Below are 20,742 nucleotides of genomic sequence, written 5' to 3'. Positions count from 1 at the left end.
GATCCACCCCAGAACCTGGGCTAATGTATTAACTTTTTTTTTTTTTTTTTTTTTTTTTGAGATGGAGTCTCGCTCTGTCGCCCAGGCTGGAGTGCAGTGGCACTATCTTGGCTCACTACAACCTCTGCCTCCCGGGTTCACGCCATTCTTCTGCCTCAGCCTCCCGAGTAGCTGGGACTACGGGCACCTGCCACCACACCCGGCTAATTTTTTGTATTTTTAGTAGAGATGGGGTTTCACCGTGTTAGCCAGGATGGTCTCAATCTCCTGACCTCGTGATCCGCCTGCCTCAGCCTCCCAAAGTGCTGGGATTACAGGCGTGAGCCACCACGCCCGGCCAATGTATTAACTTTCTATTCTTTTTTTGTTTTGAGACAGAGTCTCGCTCTGTCACTCAGGCTGGAGTGCAGTGGCATGATCTCGGCTCACTGCAAGCTCCACCTCTCGGGTTCACACCATTCTCCTGCCTCAGCCTCCCGAGTAGCTGGGACTACAGGCGCCCACCACCATGCCCAGCTAATTTTTTTTTTGTATTTTTAGTAGAGACGGGGTTTCACGGTGTTAGCCAGGATGGTCTTGATCTCCTGACCTCATGATCCGCCCGCCTCGGCCTCCCAAAGTGCTGGGATTGTACAGGCGTGAGCCACCGTGCCCGGCCTAACTTTCTATTCTTTAGGGTGAAGGAAGAATAATACTTAGAGGGCCCGTTAAGATCATCTTCATATCTATAAGTAAAATATGAACAGATCTATTAATTTGGATCCCCAAAGTGGCAGCTTTCCAAAAGCTTCTTCCTGGATTAGTGCCAAAGGGAAGGGTGCAGTGGTACAGACAGCTTAGGGATTTTTCTTTTGACTAGCCCCAAGAGTCTGAAAAAGAAACAAAGCTAACATCATTTGGTAGCACCTGCCACTGTAATATCCAATGTGAGAGCTATGCTCTAGTTGAAAAGGTTTGACATTTTTTCTGCTACTTAAAGACATCACAGAGTATTTTGAAATGCCACTGAAAGTTCCATGTTAAAATAATTATTTCAGTAAATATTAATAAGGAACAAATTTTGAAAAACCATATAAAGGAAAAAATCTACGAGCAGATGACAGGAATGCATATGTGAACAAACACTGTGTTAAAAAAAACCGTTAAAACAGAAAAAGTGAGACTGAAAGAGAAACCAATGAGTGGTTAAGCAACATAACCACAAGAGTAGGCTTCCACTTCAAAGTAGATGGGAACAAGTGGAGGTGGGGTGCTGAAGTTATTCCTTCAAGTATTCACGATATGACTAGAGATCAACAAAGGCTACAAACATCAACTAATCCCAAACTCATCTTGGCTACAATTAATTTGGCATCTAGACATCGACATTCTTGTTTTGTCCAAATGAACATAATTATTGTCATCTAGAAAGAATGACAAATCAAACCACCACCTACTCTGCTAAAATTACAGTTAAGAGTCTTGCATTTTAGGATAAATCTTCACCTATGGGGTATTACAAACCTTGAGAGGCTATCACTGGGTTTCTCTCACCTTACTTTACCTAGAGATGGCTTTGTAATTTCCTTCCTTTCAGATCATAATACATTTTTCCAGGGTTTATCTGGGATATCCAATTTGAGATAAAAATATAATGAGAAAAGTTCTGTGAAACTGAGCATGCATAAGACTTTTCAAGGTAAAGTGTACCTGCCCCATTGGACAGTGAAAGCTTTCTGAAGCGAAAGGTAAGTTATAGATCAAGAAGACACCCCACAGCAGAAACCAGGCTGCCAAGTACACTGGCTTCCCTCAGAAAGGAAGTACTCTTTCTCTAGGACGGTGGGCACTGACACTCAGTTTCTTTATAACATAACACCAAACAGTGTCTACAGAGTCTAGCCTGAGAAATCTGAAACTGGATGATAAAACTAAACCTATTACCTCCATCATTCCCAAAGAAAATCCTGCTTCTTTTCCTGCTCTACTTGTGTCAATTTGTGAGTCACAGTCTAGCTAAGCACTTAAGCTAGAAACTTGGAGTCATACACATTTCTAACTTTCAGAGGCAGGGTTACCATTGAACAATGAAACAAATACCTACAGCTTTCTATGGGCAAGGCCTCATGTTAGATTATAATGACTTCAAGAACACAAAACCCTGGATCTCCGGGACTTTCAAAAACAAAACAATATAATGGTACATGTAATTTCAACTGTTTTTAGAGGTAACATTGTATTTGGGGAGCATTTTATCTGTTGAACTAGACATTGCTAGATATTTGCTTTGAAAAGAATAAAAAGCTATTGAGTACTCTAGACTAGAAAACAATTCATAATGGGTAAAAAGGAAAGTCTTTGAAAGAGAGAAAAGCTAGCATGGGATTTAGAAGCTGGTACGGTTTGGCTGTGTCCCCAACCAAATCTCATCTTGAATTGTAGCTCCCATAATTCCCACGTGCTGTGGGAGGGACCAGGTGGGAGGTAATTGAATCATGGGGGCAGTTACCTTCATGCTGCTGGTCTTGTGATAGTGAGTTCTCATGAGATCTGATAGTTTTATAAAGGGGAGTTCCCCTGAATACACTTTTGCCTGCCACCATGTAAGACTTGCCTTTGCTTCTCCTTTGCCTTTTACCATGATTGTGAGGCCTCCACAGCCATGTGAAACTGTGAGTCCATTAAACTTCTTTCCTTTTAAATTACCCAGTTTCAGGTATGTGTTAGCAGCATGAGAACAGACTAATACACAAGCACAGGAAATGATGCTTCGAGGATTCAAAGTGATCCAAATGACCAGAAGCTTGGGTTTTAACGCATACATGGGGGAAAGAGTAGAAAAAGTACCCAATAGATCTTCTAGAAAATACCACCATAGACATTAAAAAGTTGATAAATGAGTTAAACAATGGATTAGACATAGGTGAAAAGAGATGGGGTAAACTGAATGACGGATCTACAAAGTAATGAGTTAGCAGTAGAGAAAGAGGCATAATACCAAGCCTAGGCTAATTACTTCATATTTCTCATCATTTTTCACAGTACATATAAACCAGTGGGGTTTTTTTGTTTTGTTTTGTTTTGAGACAGAGTCTCACTCTGTCGCCAGGCTGGAGTGCAGTGGTGCAATTTCGGCTCACTGCAACCTCCGCCTGCTGGGTTCAAGTGATTCTCCTGCCTCAGCCTCCCAAGTAGCTGGGACTACAGGCACGTGCCACCACGCCCAGCTAATTTTTGTATTTTTAGTAGAGATGGGGTTTCACCGTGTTGGCCAGGATGGTCTCAATTTCTTGGCCTCGTGATCCAACCACCACGGCCTCCCAAAGTGCTAGGATTATAGGTGTGAGCCACCGCGCCCAGCCAAATTAGTGGGTTTTTAAAAAATCATTATCCCTACCAAATTTAATTATTTTCTTTCAATGGGGATAACTGCACAGATTTTGTTGGATTTAATGTGAGGATCAAGTGAGATAATGCACATGAGGTGTGAACACAATGCCTGGCATAGAGTAAGTGCTCTATACCTGTTAGCTACTATTGTTATTGTTTTAAGGAGATCTGAACAGGTCATTTAACTTCTCTAAGTCTGTTCTCATAGTAAGACATGGATAATAGTTACCCTGTTTACCTACCAAGGTTGTTACATATATCCTCACTATTATAACCTGTATTTTCCAGGTGAGAAAATTAAGAATACATAAATGGGTTAGAAATTTGCGTAAGGTTACAGTGTAAGTGGTTAACTTGATTCCATAAAGCTACTCCAAAACTTCTTCTCTGAACCACTGCAGCACAGAGCCACACCCTTCATTCTGAAGTCTATATTTGAAATGGAGTGATTTATAATTTTTTAAAATTTAGTATTAAGGGCCAGGCACAGTGGCTCATGCCTGTAATCACAGGACTTTGGGAGGCTAAGATGGGTGGATCACCTGAGGTCAGGAGTTCAAGACCAGCCTGGCCAACATGGCAAAACCCCATCTCTACGAAAAATACAAAAATTAACCGGGCGCGGTGGTGGGCACCTGTAATCCCAGCTACTGGGAAGCCTGAGGCAGGAGAATCACTTGAACCCGGGAGTGGAGGTTACAGTGAGCCGACATTGCACCACTGCACTCCAGCCTGGGCAACAGAGTGAGACTCTGTCTCAAAAAAAAAAAAGAAAATTCAGTATTAAGTCTAAAAACTTTATCTTCTTTATCCCTTACCTTTTTGGAAGGTAACTGGAGACTGCGTAGCCTTTCTTACTGCTGCTTTGGCTCCACCAGCTTTTTTCTGTATGGTGAAAGTGGCAGTTCCTGTACAGAGAGACAAACATTATTAGCCTTCCATAGACATCCATGATTTTTATATATATTGTGAGTTATTTGAGGACAGACACCTTGGTGATCAGCTTTGAATCTGCTCACCAAGCCCTATTCACAGTAGGGGCCCAGTAAATGGTGGCTGGTTTGAACCAAGGCGGCAAAACTTAAGTGCAGACAAAGAAAGGGAACACTTTGCTTTGACACCTGGTATCCTTCAAGCACAGCCATACTCTTTTTTCAAATGGCAAATGTGTTTTGACATCTCTGGCAACTGGAAAAGCTAGGGACATAATAAGCCTCTTAGCAGTAAACACCTAGACAAAATGCCAAGTTAAATTTTATCAACCGAATGATTAGTTTCTTAAACTCAAAGATTAATAACAACCATTTACTTCCATGTTATGCAATATCACTTATTAATATAATCCTCAACAACTCTATGAGGTAGGTTTCAAATAACTTATCTGAGGGCAAAAATCAGCAGCAGAGCTGGGATATAAACCTAAGTTTAGAGGATTTTAAAACTTAGACTTTTATTTCTTTCTTTTTTTTTTTTGAGATGGAGTCTCACTCTGTCACCAGGCTGGAGTACAGTGGCGCAATCTCCACTCACTGCAACCTCCACCTCCCAGGGTCAAATGATTCCCCTGCCTCAGCTTCCCGAGCAGCTGGGACTACAGGCACACACCACCATGCCCGGCTACTTTTTTTTATTTTTAGTAGAGACGGGGTTTCACCATGTTGGCCAGGATGGTCTTGATCATCTGACATGATCCGTCCACCTCAGCCTCCCAAAGTGCTGGGATTACAGGCGTGAGCCACCATGCCCGGCCGACTTTTACTTTTTTATGCCTAAGATGCCTCTCAGTTACTAATCATATAATCTTTGTATTGTAGTTGACAGAACTAAACATAAAACAAGCAACAATAACACAAACTACTCCTGGCCAGGCATGGTGGCTTACGCCTGTAATTCTTGCACTTTGGGAGGCCAACATGGGAAGATTGCTTGAGCCCAGGAGTTTGAGAACAGCCTGAGCAACATGGCAAGACTCCGTTTCTACGAAAAAATTTAAAAATTACCCAGGTGTGGTGGTGCACACCTGTAGTCCCAGATATTCAAGAGGCTGAGATGTCTCACACTACCAGGCACGGTGGCTCATGCCTGTAATCCCATCACTCTGGGAGGCCAAAGCTGGCGGATCACTTGAGGCCAAGAGTTTGTGACCAGCCTGGCCAACATGGTGAAACCCTGCCTCTACTAAAAAATACAAAAATTAGTTGGGCATGGTGGTGCAAGCCTGTAGTCCCCGTTACTCCGAAGGCTGAGGCAGGAGAATTGCTTGAACCTAAAGGACAGAGGTTGAAGTGAGGTGAGATCACGCCACTGCACTCCAGTCTGGGTGACAGAGCAAGACTCTGCCTCAAAAAAAAAAAAAAAAAAAAAAAAAGGCTGAAGTGGGAAGATGATCTGAGCCAGGGAGGTCAAGGTTGCAGTGAGCCACGATCACGCCACTGCACTCCCGTCTGGGCGACAGAATGAGTTCCTGTGTCCAAAAAAAAAGATTTCCTAACAGTATGGAAGCAGGGCTGAAGAAATTAGCCAAAAACTACATACTGCTTTACAAGATAGAAAGCAACATAGAGTCAAACTCCCAAGCATATTCAGAAAAACTCTTCATTTACAAATGAACTACAGTGAATTTGAAAATCTTGATGGAGCCTCACCTCCCCACATGTGCAATGACTGAACTTGACCTATGTGAGTTCAGGTTATCTGTATCACTGACTAGGAAAAGGTCTGGAATCAGTCTTGCCTGGGTTTCCCTCCATTCTCCCAAACACTGGGGGACCTGAAACTTCTGAATGTAGCCAGGTGAAATGGTTGGGTCTGGGTGTGACAGAGGCCACAAGAACAAGGGGAGCCACAGCCTGTTCTACTGAGGCAGAGAAGTTAGAATATCCACAAGCACTCAAGCTGCCTCTTTTATCTTTGCCTTAAAAGACAGGACAATAGCCAGGCATATGGTATTATTCTCTGACATGGTATAAATACTATAATACCGGCCTATTAATATCCTTGAACAATAATTTGTTTATAAATAGCTATGCTTAGGCAAAAAGCTCAATAACCATTTTTTCCATTTATCCATTTGTTCAATGTTCGAGTATTTCATCTGTTCAACATGAGGGGTAATAGGAAGATGAGCAAGGGAATACTGCTGCAAAGCATTTAATCTAGTATGGGGCATGAAGTTTACAGGTAACAACAACAGGACGCCTGTTGTAGTGCTTCAAGAGGGACATAAACATGTGGTTAAGGGTTCAAAGAACAGAAAAATAACTGCTTTAGCCACCATTATCTCTAATTTTCATAGCAACCATGCAGATTAAATATTAGCCTCAATTTAGAAATGAGAACGTAGAATATTTGATTATATCAGCATGGACGAACTAAAGAATTACAATTAGGAATGTCTTCAGACACACAGAAGTGAGACATTCAAGGTATAAAGGAGCACAAATCATGGCATGTGGTTGGAAAACAAGCTGCTGAGCAGCACAGATTCTATGGGGAAAGGAGGTCAAGGAAGCAGGAAAACACACAGATGATGCCTTGAAGGCCAAGCAGAGGGTCTAGACGTTTCTGTGTGGGTATGAGTGTTGCTGAGGGCTTCTGAGCCCAGGAGTAGCAGGAGCACCTCCTCAAGCATAATCCAGCAAGGGCAGGTGAGATTAACGGAAAGACAGGCTAAGGCCATAGCAACCGTCAAAGCACAAGGTAAAAATAAAGACTTGAAATTGAACACATATAACAGGAAGACATATTTCCATATAATTCAAGACTTTTTCATCAGATGTTAAGAAACCATGGCTCAGGTTTTTAAAACCTTGACAATTTTAGATATGTATTTAATTCTGGCAAATATATCAGGTACAAAATAAGTTTTTTTATAAAAGCATGGTTCACTATTTTGAAATTTCAGTTTTAAAAGAGCAGTATTTTCTTACTGTAATTTGTCAATCAAAAAAGCCAAGAGCTGGTCAGGCATGATAGCTCACACCTGTAATCCCGGCACTTTGGGAGGCTGAGGTGGGTAGATGCTTGAGCTCAGGAGTTCAAGACCAGCCTGGGCAACACAGCAAGACCCCCCATCTCTACAAAAAATGAACAAATAAACAAAAATTAGCCGGGCATGGTGGCACACGCCTATAAGCACAGCTACTCGGGAGGCTGAGGTGGGAGATGGCTCTTGAGCCTAGGAGGCAAAGGTTGCAGTGAGCCAAGATCATGGCACAGCACTCCAGACTGGGCAACACACTGTGTCTCAAAAAAAAAAAAAAAAAAAAAAAGGCCAAGAGCTAACCAAACCACGAAGGGTTTCATCTAAAGAATTGGGATTTATGGAAATTTCAATTTTCTAAATTGAGGCAGCATACTGAAGTGTTGGTTCTATGTGTGTAGGCTCTAGACCCACCCTCGGATTAAATCTTGGCTCTACCACTTCCTAGTTGTATGATCTTGGGCAATTATTTAAGCTTTCTCTGACTTGGTTTCCTTGTCTTTAAAGTGGGAACATAATAGCACCTATCTCACAGGGTTGTAATTAAAGAACATAAACAGAACCTGCCACATAATTAGTTGTTATTTTACTTTTTTTTGAGACAGAGTCTCACTCTGTCGCCAAGCTGGAGTGCAGTGGTGCGATCTCAGCTCACTGCAACCTCCGCCTCCTGGGTTCAAGCAATTCTCCTGCCTCAGCCTCCAGAGTAGCTGGGACTACAGGCGCACACCACCACGCCCAGCTAATTTTAGTATTTTCAGTAAAGACGGGGTTTCACCATGTTGGCCAAGATGGTCTCAATCTCTTGACCTTGTGATCTGCCCACCTCGGCCTCCCAAAGTGCTGGGATTACAGGCGTGAGCCACCGCGCCGGGCCTATTTTACATTTTTTAATGTATACATTTATACTACATGTCAGCTATTATAATACGTTGTTAATATATAAATATGTTACAAATAACTATGTTTTACTTTAGTAATCAAAACTCAAATATGGCACAATTAAAGAAAGGTGTAAATAATGGACATATCTTGAAATGTGGAAAATCATTTTCAAAGGATAAAAACATGACATTATTTCAATCTGAGCTTCTTAGCATTCCTATTCTGTGATGTATTCATCCTGCAATCTATCAGAACTTGATTTGTTCAAATGCCTATATCTTTAGCCAGATATACAAAAGAAACAGACTCCCAAAAAAGTTATACCCTACTAATACCCTGATTGTTCAATGCTATTAAAAAAAAGCCATTCGGCTGGGTGTGGTGGCTCATGCCTGTAATCCCAGCACTTTGGGAGGCCAAGGTGGGCAGATCACCTGAGGTCGGGAGTTCGAGACCAGCCTGACCAACATGGAGAAACCCCATCTCTTCTAAAAATACAAAATTAGCCAGGCATGGTGATGCATACCTATAATCTCAGCTATTTGGGAGGCTGAGGCAGGAGAATCACTTGAACCTGGGAGGCAGAGGTTGCGGTGAGCCAAGGTCACACCATTGGCACTCCAGCCTGGGCAACAAGAGTGAAACTCCATCTCAAAAAAATAAAAAATTTAAAAAAGCCATTCAAGGCCGGGCGTGGTGGCTCACGCCTGTAATCCCAGCACTTTGGGAGGCCGGGGCGGGTGGATCACCAGGTCAGGAAATCAAGACCATCCTGGCTAACACAATGAAACCCCGTCTCTACTAAAAAAATACAAAAAATTAGCCAGGCGTGGTGGTGGGCGCCTGTAATTCCAGGTACTTGGGAGGCTGAGGCAGGAGAATGGCGTGAACCTGGGAGGCAGAGCTTGCAGTGAGCCAAGATCTCGCCACTGCACTCCAGCCTGGGCGACAGAGCGAGACTCTGCCTCAAAAAGAAAAAGAAAAAAAAAGCCATTCATTTAGGAAGATTCCTAGGGCCTTACTTCAAAGCAGGAAAAAAAAAAAATTACAGCTAAGTCTTTATCAATGCCTCGCCTTCTGTTCAAATCAGAACTCCTTTTTACTAAGACTTATACCTTTTACTAATGAAAACACAACTTTGGAGACAAGAAGGAATAGGTCCAAATCAGACAATTTATAAAAAAGCTTTAAGTCTTACCATGTGGCCAAGGTGAGCCTTGAGGTTGCCCAAAAGACTTCCTCTTATGGATATAACTCGGTTTGGACATATATTTGACTTTTCCAGGTCGATTTATTAGAAAACTGTGACCGTGTTGATTCTCTCTATAGTGGAAATCACATAATTATTACATTCCTAGAATCTCATATCAGCGATAAACTTTAACATTTCAAAAAGCCCAAATTAAGCTGGGCACAGTAGTGCAAGCCTATAGCCCCAGCTACTGGCGAGGGTGGGACAGGAGGATCACTGGAACCCAGAGAGTCGAGGCTGTGGTGTGCCATGATTGCACCTGTGAATGCCACTGCACTCCAGCCTGGGTGACAGAGCAAGACCCTGTTACTTTAAGGAAAAAACAGACCAAAATATAGCTCAGATTATATTCACTTGATACTGCCTAGTCTGTACCTCAGTGATGCACTTAACATATAACTCTCAACAAATTATTCTTTGTATCTCATACCTCAAACCTCATTTTTTTTCACAAAACTTTTTTGTGGTTATCTCACTCTCCATTTCAAATTCTCCATATATTGGGCAGTTATATATGTATTTAATCCCTGCTTTATTCTAGAAAAGTCTCAACGGGAATCTTTGGTATTTGAAGTAAACTCTACACTACACACACAGATGATCTGATTACATCTGGGTTTGTGTTGGTAGTATCTCCTCTAGGCTCTTAAATTATGTGATTATGTTTACAATTCTAATAATTTATTTTGTCAAATGTGTTGATGCTTAACAACACTGTACTCCAATTCATGTTCACCCTATGATCACCAACAGATATTAATAGAACTTTGCATGTTTGTTGACCATATATAAGAAATTTTATACTTGGGTAGTTTTCTTCAGCATTCTATGTTTAGTTAATTCCTGCCTAATTAACTCATATGTAACCCTTCTGCAGGTGATTAAAGTAAAATACATAACAGTAGCTACAGCTGAATGAGCATAACTGGGCAGGTCTGGGGCGGGTAGCAGAAAGGGAAGTGGTAAGCAGCTGGGGACTGGCTGTTTCTGAAAGACAGAAGATGACACATGGGAAAATAGGATGAGCAGTTAGAAGGCAAATTACGGAGGCAAATATTAACAACAACTAAATAAAACAGGACTGCACAGATACCAAATTTCATACTTCTGGAATACCTAAATGCTCTGTAAGCTTAGTGAGAAATATAACACAATTTTTGCCTTTTTCCTTGGTGATTCTATCAAGGTATAAAGACCTCATGATTATGAGGCTACTTTTTTTCCTTTACTTTATCATCATAACTCTAAGCAGGGTAAATGCAAATGCACTGAACTTAGGTCACGAAAGTGCTACATTTCTTCTTATCAGGCCTGACGTTATCTTGCCAAATGGCATGTGAAACCTTGTCTTACCCTCTTGCAGAAGGGCAGTGTTGACATCTGGAAGACTGAGTAGGGCTGGATTTGTTAGGCAATGGTTTCTGTGGTAGAGTTGGTAGCTGTACTGACTCAGATAACAGTTCATTCATCAGACCGTACGCTTGTGAGATTCGACGACTATAGTGTTCAGAGAGCAGCAATCTGTAGACAAAGAATTAAGCATCATTTATTAAGAGTCACTTTCAGTTCATCTATCCAGAGGAAATATAGTGTTTGAAGATCACCTAGCATGTTCTGTTTTTGTTTTTTTTTTTGAGACGGAGTTTCACTCTTGTCACCCAGGCTGGATTGCAATGGCGTGATCTCGGCTCACTGCAACCTCCGCCTCCCGAGTTCAAGCAATTCTCCTGCCTCAGGCTCCCAAGTAGCTGGGATTACAGGCGCCTGGCCACCATGCCCGGCTAATTTCACTTAGCATTTTCTTTCTTCAGCACTTCTAACATCCTTCTATTCATCAGATTTCTGAAAATGATTAGGCAGTATTATTAAAGGTACTTGTAGTTATGGTCTCTGGAGTATTTCCCAAATGCATGTAAATATCTGGGTTGGGAAAGGGAGAACAGCAGAAATACAAGTCATAAAAACTGAATGAAACACATAATATTTGAAAGCAAATTTGAAAAAAGGCTAGTGAGTCTCATCATTTTCCTTGCAGTGATAACTCCCATAACTCTGTTTATTGACAAAAAAGAGACTATTGTGAAAACAGAATTCCTAAGGCATTAATCTATGCCTCAGCTAAGGAAGTTAGAGAGAATACACAGGGTTACAGCTACCAAACTCACCTGTCTTTTTCATGCTTCATCTTTTGTCTCAGCCTTATTTCCCTTGAAGTCATGTAAAGCTGCATAAGAAATACCCAGTTGGTTCATTATTGTTCAATCCAAATAATTAAACCATTACACATAATTCTGTTATTTAGGAAACAGTACAAAACACTGTCATGTTTGATGAAGCTTCCTACTCTAGCATAAAACATAAAAATGTTAAATTAAAACATCATGTAATTAAAGTAAAAACCAATTTAGGGAGGCTGCGGCGGGCGGATCACCTGAGGTCAGGAGTTCATGACCAGCCTGGCCAACATGGTGAAACCTCGTCTCTACTAAAAATACAAAAATTAGCTGGGCATGTGGCACACGCCTGTAATCTCAGCTACCTGGGAGGCGGAGGCTGCAGTGAGCTGAGATCGCGCCACTGCACTCCAGCCTGGGCAACAGAGCAAGGCTCCGTTTCAAAAAAATAAATAAATAAATAAATAAAAATAATAAACCAATTTAATAAATGGAAGGCAAAATCTATTTTACTAGTTCAATTAATATATTTTATTGAATTAATTAGGAGAGAACCTTATTTGGCTGCACTAAAAATGGAAAGTAGGAACATTTTAGGTGGAAGCACCTATGCTTTGTACTCAATCCTGTAATTAACCTCACCAAGAGCTTGTTAATAAAGCAGAAATTAGACATTTAAAATTATCATTTTTATGTTTTAAAATGTTTATCAGAAACCTACTACAGTGAATTGACTGTGACTCATAAACTCTTCAAGTTATACACCAGAAGGCAAACAACAAACGTCAGACACATACGTATTATTCCAGAACATTAAGAACTATTGGTGTGAGTTACATGTGAGGTTCTTTTCACACACAATTATGTATATAAAAATGGACACTCAGAAGTAAATTCACTTTTTCAAGGTCCTGTGGAGAAGTTGTCACTAGCAAATTAAAAGTCTTGTTGATTTCTAATAGAAATTCAAATGAAAATTTTAATTACATTAACACCTCACTAATCCCATCCCTTTACCCAAATAGAAGTTAAAAAACAAAACAAAAAAAGTGTTTGCAATCTTGAATGAGACCACAAAATCTATAAACCAAGCAGTTCTTAAACCCTTAGAGTTTACTTATTTTGAGACAAGAGTGCACTCTGTTGCCCAGACAGGAGTGCAGGGGCATGATCTTCTCAACTGGGCACAAGTGATCTTCTTACCTTGAGTAGTTAGGACTACAGGTATGTGCCACCACATCTGGCTAAATTTTCATTTTCTTATTTTTTTTTTGTAGAGACAAGGTCTCACTATGTTGCCTAGGCTGGTCTTGAACTCCTGGCCTCAGGTGATCCTCCTATCATGGGCTCCCAAAGTGCTGGGATTACAGACATGAGCCACTATTCCTAGCCAATTTATTCTAAATTTGGACACAATTCTAACAATCTTGGGTATTTACTTCACTGACAGCGAGAAGGTAATGTCAGAACCCATTCTACATTAGGCTAGGGGAACATACACACACACACACACACACACACACATACACACACACACACACACACACAGTCTCTCTCAAACACACATGCACACACTTTAAGATTCTGGTCAGGTACCTCAGTAGCCCTGAAGGTCACTACCATGTCTCCTGGGCTATCAAGAAAACGTTACGTTAACACCAATATGCTCTTTTCAGAGACAGGTAAGTAAACTGCACACTTTAAACAATAGTTCACCTACTTTTGCACCATTTGGCGTTTTAATGGAACAGTTTATCTGAAAAATTCACCTAAAGAATTTGTTATCCTAATGATGCTGAAAAAAATGAAGGGATATTGTATTTTATTTCAGATTACAAAGTAAAAGATAAACTGTAATCTAAATGTAATTTTCATAGTAATGTGACTATCAAAGTAATAGTGCTTTGTTTTACCATCTGAAGAAAAATATACCTGACCTAGCCTGGTGATGTCTGTATTTAGAGCTCAGTAAATAAATGCTGAGTTTTAAAAACAGTTAAAAAAACAAAAACCACACACACAGAAGTGACATTGTTCTGTTGATACATGACTGGACAATAATTTTTTTTGTATTCTTTGTAGGTAACTTATGAACAGAAAATTGAAGGGTTTTTTATTTGTTAGCTTTTGCTTTATTTGTAGACACAGGGTCGCCCTTTGTCTCCCAGGCTGGAGTGCAGTGGTGTGATCATAGCTCAATACAGTCTCAAACTTCTGGGCTCAAATGATCCTCCTGCCTCAGCCTCTAGAGTAGCTGGGACTACAGGTGTGTACTACCACACCTGGCTAATTTTTTTTTTTTTTCTTTTGTAGAGATGAGATCTCATGATATTGCCCAGGATGCTCTCAACTCTTGGTCACAAGTGATCCTCTCACTTTGGTCTCCCAAAGTTTTCTAAGCAAATAAATTTTATAAACTAAGTAAGGGAGCAGGCATAGAAGAGTGAGTTTTTAAAATGGCTTTAATACACATAGTTGGTTGTCGCAACTGCCAATGACTCTCATTGAAAATTAAAGGAACAACTCCAATTGGTCACCCAATCACTCAACCTCCTCCTCTTGTTAAAATGCTATAGCCATCATTAGCCTGGGGGACAAGAAAATATTTAAGATAATTCAGTATAACTTGGTTAGCACAATATGCTGCAACATTTTAAGATAATTTATTAACTTTTCCTGACTTAAGTAAAACATTTACTTTTCTATATGCCAAATTACAAATGTATCCAAATTATGTTAATCTTTTTCTTAAAATTTTGCCAGGAAAGTAATTACACATATTCTGTAATTCCATTACCCTTGACATGGCAGACTTACTGGATTGCTTCTGGGACAGAAAGGATCATGTTCTTGCCCTCTCTTTTCTGCCAGCTCATTTAAGTACTTTGCCATTCTTTCTTTTCGTTTTCTTTTCATCCAGGCTTGAATCTCTCTTCTTTCCTTGTCAGTTCTTTGTGAATGTCTGCCAGAATAATGCTGAATTCTGAGAAATTTAACAAGCAAGACATCATTTGCTTTTAAATTTGTTAAGCAGATAAGATATATCATGACTAAACACTATTTATCCGGAAATATTTTGCCCCATCTTCAAAAGTAGTATATACTTATGTTCTCTAGTCAACTCACTCCAATTTGTTACCTGAACTCCACTGAAAATGGACTCAGAAAGCTAACAACTTCTTTATAACATTTACCTTAAACTCGATTTTCCCTTCTTCTTTAAACTCTATCTTACCTAAGTCTTTTCCTAACTCTCAGAAAACTATATAGCCTCCTGCATTGGCTCCTTTCTTCTCTGCTCACTGCTTCAAAATTAATATCTTAAAGGTTCTCCTTTTGACTTTTTTTAAACTTTTTAATTTTGTGGGTACATAGTACATGTATATATTTATAGAGTACATGAGATATTTTGATACAGGTATGCAATGCATAATAAACACATCATGTAAAATGGGGAGGTTTCCACTTCTTTATCTATTAATATAACTTATTCCCTGCACTATCTCTATCACTTTCAAAACTTCTAATACAGGGCTGGGCTCAGTGGCTCACACCTGTAATCCCAGAACTCTGGGAGGCCAAGGCAGGCAGACTGCTTTAGCCCAGGAGTTCAAGACCAGCCTGGGCAAGATGATGAGATGTCATCTCTATTAAAAAAAAAAAAATTAGCCAGGTTGAATGGCACATGCCTGAAATCCCAGCTACTCAGGACGCTGAGGTGGGTGGGAGGATCACTTGAGCCTGGGAGGTCGAAGCTGCAGTGAGCAGTGACTGTGCCACTGCATTCCAGCCTGGGTGACAGAGGGAGACTGTCTCAAAAAAACAAAAAAAATTGTAACACAGAGATGACTTCCAACAGCTGCCCTTATGGATCTACTCCCATGCTTAGGTTCATGCCACACTTTCCATAGTCTGGCCCAAATTAATGGACTAAGCATGGCAGTGATACTGTGAAAGGCCCATTGCTGCAAGACACAGGTGACTCTGTGGGTGACTTGGCCTGAGGTTTCACCATTGACCTGGCTGAAACATTCTTAAAACTACACAGTGCACTGAGACTCTGTCTCCCCTACCCTCTTTCCCTCTCCTTTACAGGGAGGGCTGAGAGCTGCATCATAGTCTGATGCTTCTCCTTACTTCTTCCCTGCATTCCGCCATCCTCTCACAAGCATTTTCCCCAGTAAATCTCTTCTACAGCTAATCCAACCTTAGCTTCTGCTTCTTGGAGGATCTGAACTAACACACATGCAGTAGGAGTGGTCTGAGAAAACGGGTGGTGCAAAATGGGGATTTGGGGCAAGGTGCAGTGGCATGCACCTGTAGTCCCAGCTACTTGGGAGGCTGAAGTGGGACAATCGTGAATTCAAGCCCAGCTTGGGCAAAATAGCAAACCTCCATCTCCAAAAAAGAAAATTTTAAAAAGTTTTTTTTTTAAAAGATGGGGACTTGAGACAGATGCATCACCCAGTGATTGAAAAAGACACCCTCCTAAACAGAAGGCCAGTCACAAATACAAACAATACAGTTTATTCTGAATATCTGCTTTCCTTTTGAGACTCTGGAATCTTAATACATGGCAGGCAGTATCTCCCCAGTAAAACCCCAGGCACTGAATTTCTAATGGGCTCGCCTGGTAGACATTTCACACATGTTGTCACAACTTGTTACTGGAAGAATTAAGTGCATTCTGTGCGACCCCACTGGGAAAAGACTCTTAGAAGCTGGCGCCTCATTTTCCTTGGAATTTACTCCATGTACCTTTTGCCTCCTGTTAGGATAAATTATAGCCATGAAAACGACTATTTGCTGAGTTCTGTGCATCCTCCTAGGTGATTTCTGAACTGGAGGTGATCTTGGGGACCCCCAGCACAGGGTCAGATCTACATCAGCACTGCAGTATGATAGTTGTCCCCAATTTTATGGCATCCTCCCTTTTTCCCTTACAGGCATTTCTCCAAATAAATCTCTTGCTCATCAAAATCCCACCTGCTTTGCAGAGGACTTAAAACTAATATACCGATGAATATTACCACTCGATGTTCTGGATGTTCTTCTGCCACCTTATAATCTAAAACTGCATTCTCTTTTTCATTTAATTTTTTTTTTTTTTTTTTTTTTTTGGAGATGGAGTTTCGCTCTTGTTGCTCAGGCTGGAGTGTAATGGCACGATCTTGGCTCACTGCAACCTCTGCCTCCTGGGTTTAAGCGATTCTCCTGCCTCAGCCTCCTGAGTAGCTGAGATTACAGGCTTGCACCACCACGCCCGGCTTTTTGCATTTTTAGTAGAAACGGGGTTTCACCATGTTAGTCAGGCTGGTCTCGAACTCCTGACCTCAGGTGATCCGCCCACCTCGGCCTCCCAAAATGCTGGGATTATAGGCATGAGCCACCGAGCCCAGCCATTATTTAATTAAATTTATTTATTTATTTATTTGTGTTTTTGAAATCTCATCTCTACCAAAACTATAAAAATTAGCTGGGTGCAGTGGCACACATCTGTGGTCACAGCTACTTGGAGGCTAAGGTGGGAGAATCACTTAAGCCTGGGGAGGTTGAGGCTGCAGTAAGCCATGATTGTGCCACTGCACCCCAGCCTGGGTGACAGAGTGAGATCCTGTCTCAAAAAACAAACAAACAAACAAAAGATATATTATGTCCTTCTCAGGGAAGGAAGCACAATTAACAGAATACAGGATTTAAAAGATATTTTTATTACAAAAAATTTTTTTTGAGATTGGGTTATGAGACTGGCTAATTTTTGTATTTTTGGTAGAGATGGGGTTTCCCTATGTTGCCCCTGTATTCTTTATCCTGCTAAATAAATCACCATCAACTCAGTCACCCAAGTAAAAAAGCTGTCACTCTTACCACCTGATAGCCTCCAAATGTTTACTTACACCTATTACCCTACACTCTCCATTCTGATCACCTCATCTCTAAACTACTGAAGTAAGTCTTCTAACTGGCTCTAATTTGTATCTTAAAGCCCTGTGCTGCGTGCAGATGGTGTCACCTGGAGCTTAAGGACCTGAATGCATGTATCACTGCTGAAAGAAATCACAAATAACAATACAAATGGAAACATATCCCATGCTCATGGATGGGTAGAATCAATATTGTGAAAATGACCATATTGCCAAAAGCAATCTACAAATTCAATGCAATTCCTATCAAAATACCACCATAAGGGCCAGGCACGGTGGCTCACACCTGTAATCCCAGCACTTTGGGAGGGGCCGAGATGGGTGGATCACCTGAGGTCAGGAGCTCAAGACCAGCCTGGCCAACATGGCAAAAACCCATCTCTATTAAAAATGAACAAATTAGCCGGGTGTGGTGGCACGGACCTGTAATCCCAGCTACTAGGGAGGCTGAGGCAGAAAAATTGCTTGAACCCAGGAGGCAGAGGTTGCAGTGAGCTGAGATTGTGCCACTGTACTCCAGCCTGGGCAACTCTGTCAAAAACAAACAAACAAACAAAATCATCATTCTTCACAGAACTGGAAAAGACAATCCTAAAATTCATATGGAACCAAAAAAGAGCCTGTACAGCCAAAGCAAGACAAAGCAAAAAGAATAAATCTGGAGGCATCACATTATGACTTCAAACTATACTATAAGGCCATAGTCACCAAAACAGCATGGTACTGGTATAAAAATAGGCACGTAGACCAATGGAACAGAATAGAGAACCCAGAAATAAACCCAAATACTTACAGCCAACTGATCTTCGACAAAACAAACAAAAACATAAAGGGGGAAGGACACTCTATTCAACAAATGGTGCTGGGATAATTGGCAAGCCACATGTAGAAGAATAAAACTGGATCCTCATCTCTCACCTTATACAAAAATCAACTCAAGATGTATCAAGGACTTAAATCTAAGACCTGAAACCATAAAAATTCTAGAAAATAACATCAGAAAAACCCTTCTAGACACTAATATCCAGAATATACAAGGAACTCAAACAAATAAGCAAGAAAAAAAAATTCCATCAAAACAATAGAGTTAAGGCATGACGAGACAATTCACAAAAGGAGATATACAAATGGCCAACAAACATATGAAAAAATGCTCAACATCGCTAATGATCAGGGAAATGCAAATAAAAAACCACAATGCAATGCCATCTTCTGCAAGAATGGACATAATCAAAACATCAAAAAATAATAGATGTTGGCAGGGATGCGGTTAAAAGGGAACATTTTTACACTGCTGGTGGGAATGTAAACTAGTACAACCACTATGGAAAACAGTGTGGATATTCCTTAAAGAACTAAAAGTAGAACTACCATTTGATCCAGCAATCCCACTACTGGGTATCTACCCAGAGGAAAAGAAGTCATTATATGAAAAAGATACTTGCACACACATGTTTATAGCAGCACAATTCGCAATTGCAAAAATATGGAACCAGCCCAAATGCCCATCAAGCAATGAGTGGATAAAGAAATTGTGGTACACATATACACCATGTCATACTATTCAGCCATAAAAAGGAATGAAATAACGGCATTCGCGGCATTCGCAGCAACCTGGATGGAATTGGAGACCATTATCCTAAGTGAAATAACTCAGGAATGGAAAACCAAACATTGTATGCTCTCACTCATAAGCTATGAGGAGGCAAAGGCATAAGAATGATAACAATGAACTTCAGGGACTTGGGAGAAAGGGTGGGAGGTGGGTGAGGAATAAAGACTACAAATTGGGTACAGTACATACTGTTCAGGTTGATGGGTGCACCAAAATCTCACAAATCATCACTGAAGAACTTACTCATGTAACCAAATACCACCTGTTCCCCCAAAACCTATGGAAATTAATTTTTTAAAAAAAAGAACCTGCATGTGAGTATCAAAGACAATGGCCAAGAACAAATTAAGAGGGCAGAAGTCCAGGAACGTATGTCACATGGTCAGCCAAAACAACTTTATAAGGCTAAAAACAAAGCAAAGCCAGTTACTACTCATCTTAAAATAAACGTTATGAATGATGAAAAGTTAACAATGTTAATAAAGCATTTGTAAATATACAAAAGGAACTAAACTTCTCAAAAGCCCTTTCTCTTGAACCTCTGCAAAAAGAACCAATTCCTCAGAAGCGTCATGAAAGCAAACCCGTTAATGTTGATGAAGCTGTAATACAGTTGTGATAAAGTGTAATACAGTGGTGATGCATCTAATTCCCCCTAAAAGACCAATACATTATATGTTTTATACAATTTTATTTTTAAAAATCTTAATGTGCAGGCATTGGCACATTTTAAAAACGAACTGCATAAACAGATCTTTCCTCCAATCTAGGAAAAATGGAATGTCAGAAGTCAACAAAATGGATAAACTTAAAGTGCTAAAACAGAAGGCACTTCACCAAATCTGTTCACTGAAACAGTTATATATCCTTGCTTGCATCTTTCACGTTATAGGCTGCAGTGAATGTCTGTCTGGATAGAAGAACATACAGAAATAGTTTCACGGCAGTAAAAATGTAAGTCGAAGAAGTGATGAGTACTTTGCCAACGTATTTTGTTTTTGATAACCTTCCTTTGTTTTTGATAACTTTCCTTTTATAAGTGGAGAAAACAGGATTCAGAATTGAAAGAAAAGTTGAAATCACAGAATGCAGTTATTTGGGGGATGGGGAGGTTGGTAGATATTAAATCGGTTTTCCCCTGAAGCAAAATGAAAAGAAAAAAAGCACTTTCTACCACACCCTACTGCGTGTCAATAGGTTGAACTCAGTGATTCCCTCTGGTCTTCACAGTCAGCTAGTCTCACTCTCCCCTTCTAATGCACAAACTCTAGCTACATCTAATTCCTTGCCCTTCACTTATAAATACAAGAACTACTGTGATTGCCTTCTTTCACTGACTTTCTTCCCCTGAGCTCCCACAAACACTGATATAACTTGGTCTTAGAGCTCTATCTCCAAGAGCAGAAACCGTATTTAATTTTTTTTTAGTAAAAAAAAAATTTTTTTTTTGAGACGGAGTTTCGCTCTAGTCACCCAGGCTGGAGTGCAGTGGCATGGTCTTGGCTCACTGCAACCTCCACCTCCCAGGCTCAAGCGATTCT

At 40.5% G+C, this 20,742-nt stretch overlaps 1 protein-coding gene and 1 pseudogene across 25 annotated transcripts in view; one reads left to right on the top strand and one right to left on the bottom strand.

The window, feature by feature from the left end:
• CPLANE1 (ciliogenesis and planar polarity effector complex subunit 1) overlaps positions 1–20,742 on the bottom strand; it is a 170,917-nt gene that overhangs the window by 32,552 nt on the left and 117,623 nt on the right. For 24 of the 25 annotated variants that reach the window (XR_010157252.1, XR_010157251.1, XM_054685100.2 and 21 more), the window contains 5 exons: positions 14,480–14,645; positions 11,654–11,712; positions 10,842–11,009; positions 9,435–9,559; positions 4,188–4,277 (listed from right to left, as the gene is read on the bottom strand). Coding sequence is in view for 22 of the 25 variants with exons in the window: in XM_054685100.2 (XP_054541075.1) it covers positions 4,188–4,277; positions 9,435–9,559; positions 10,842–11,009; positions 11,654–11,712; positions 14,480–14,645 (608 nt within the window). In the remaining 3 variants the exon portion in view is untranslated. The remainder of the gene's footprint in view (positions 1–4,187; positions 4,278–9,434; positions 9,560–10,841; positions 11,010–11,653; positions 11,713–14,479; positions 14,646–20,742) is intronic. The other variant, XR_010157250.1, reaches the window with a different exon arrangement.
• On the top strand, positions 19,532–19,820 carry LOC104006474 (ribosomal biogenesis factor-like; annotated as a pseudogene).

The sequence above is a fragment of the Pan troglodytes genome, chromosome 4, assembly GCF_028858775.2.
Source record: "Pan troglodytes isolate AG18354 chromosome 4, NHGRI_mPanTro3-v2.0_pri, whole genome shotgun sequence".
NCBI lineage: Eukaryota > Metazoa > Chordata > Mammalia > Primates > Hominidae > Pan > Pan troglodytes.
The sequence above is the reverse complement of the archived record's forward strand: the minus strand, read 5'-3'. Positions and strand labels throughout refer to the sequence as shown.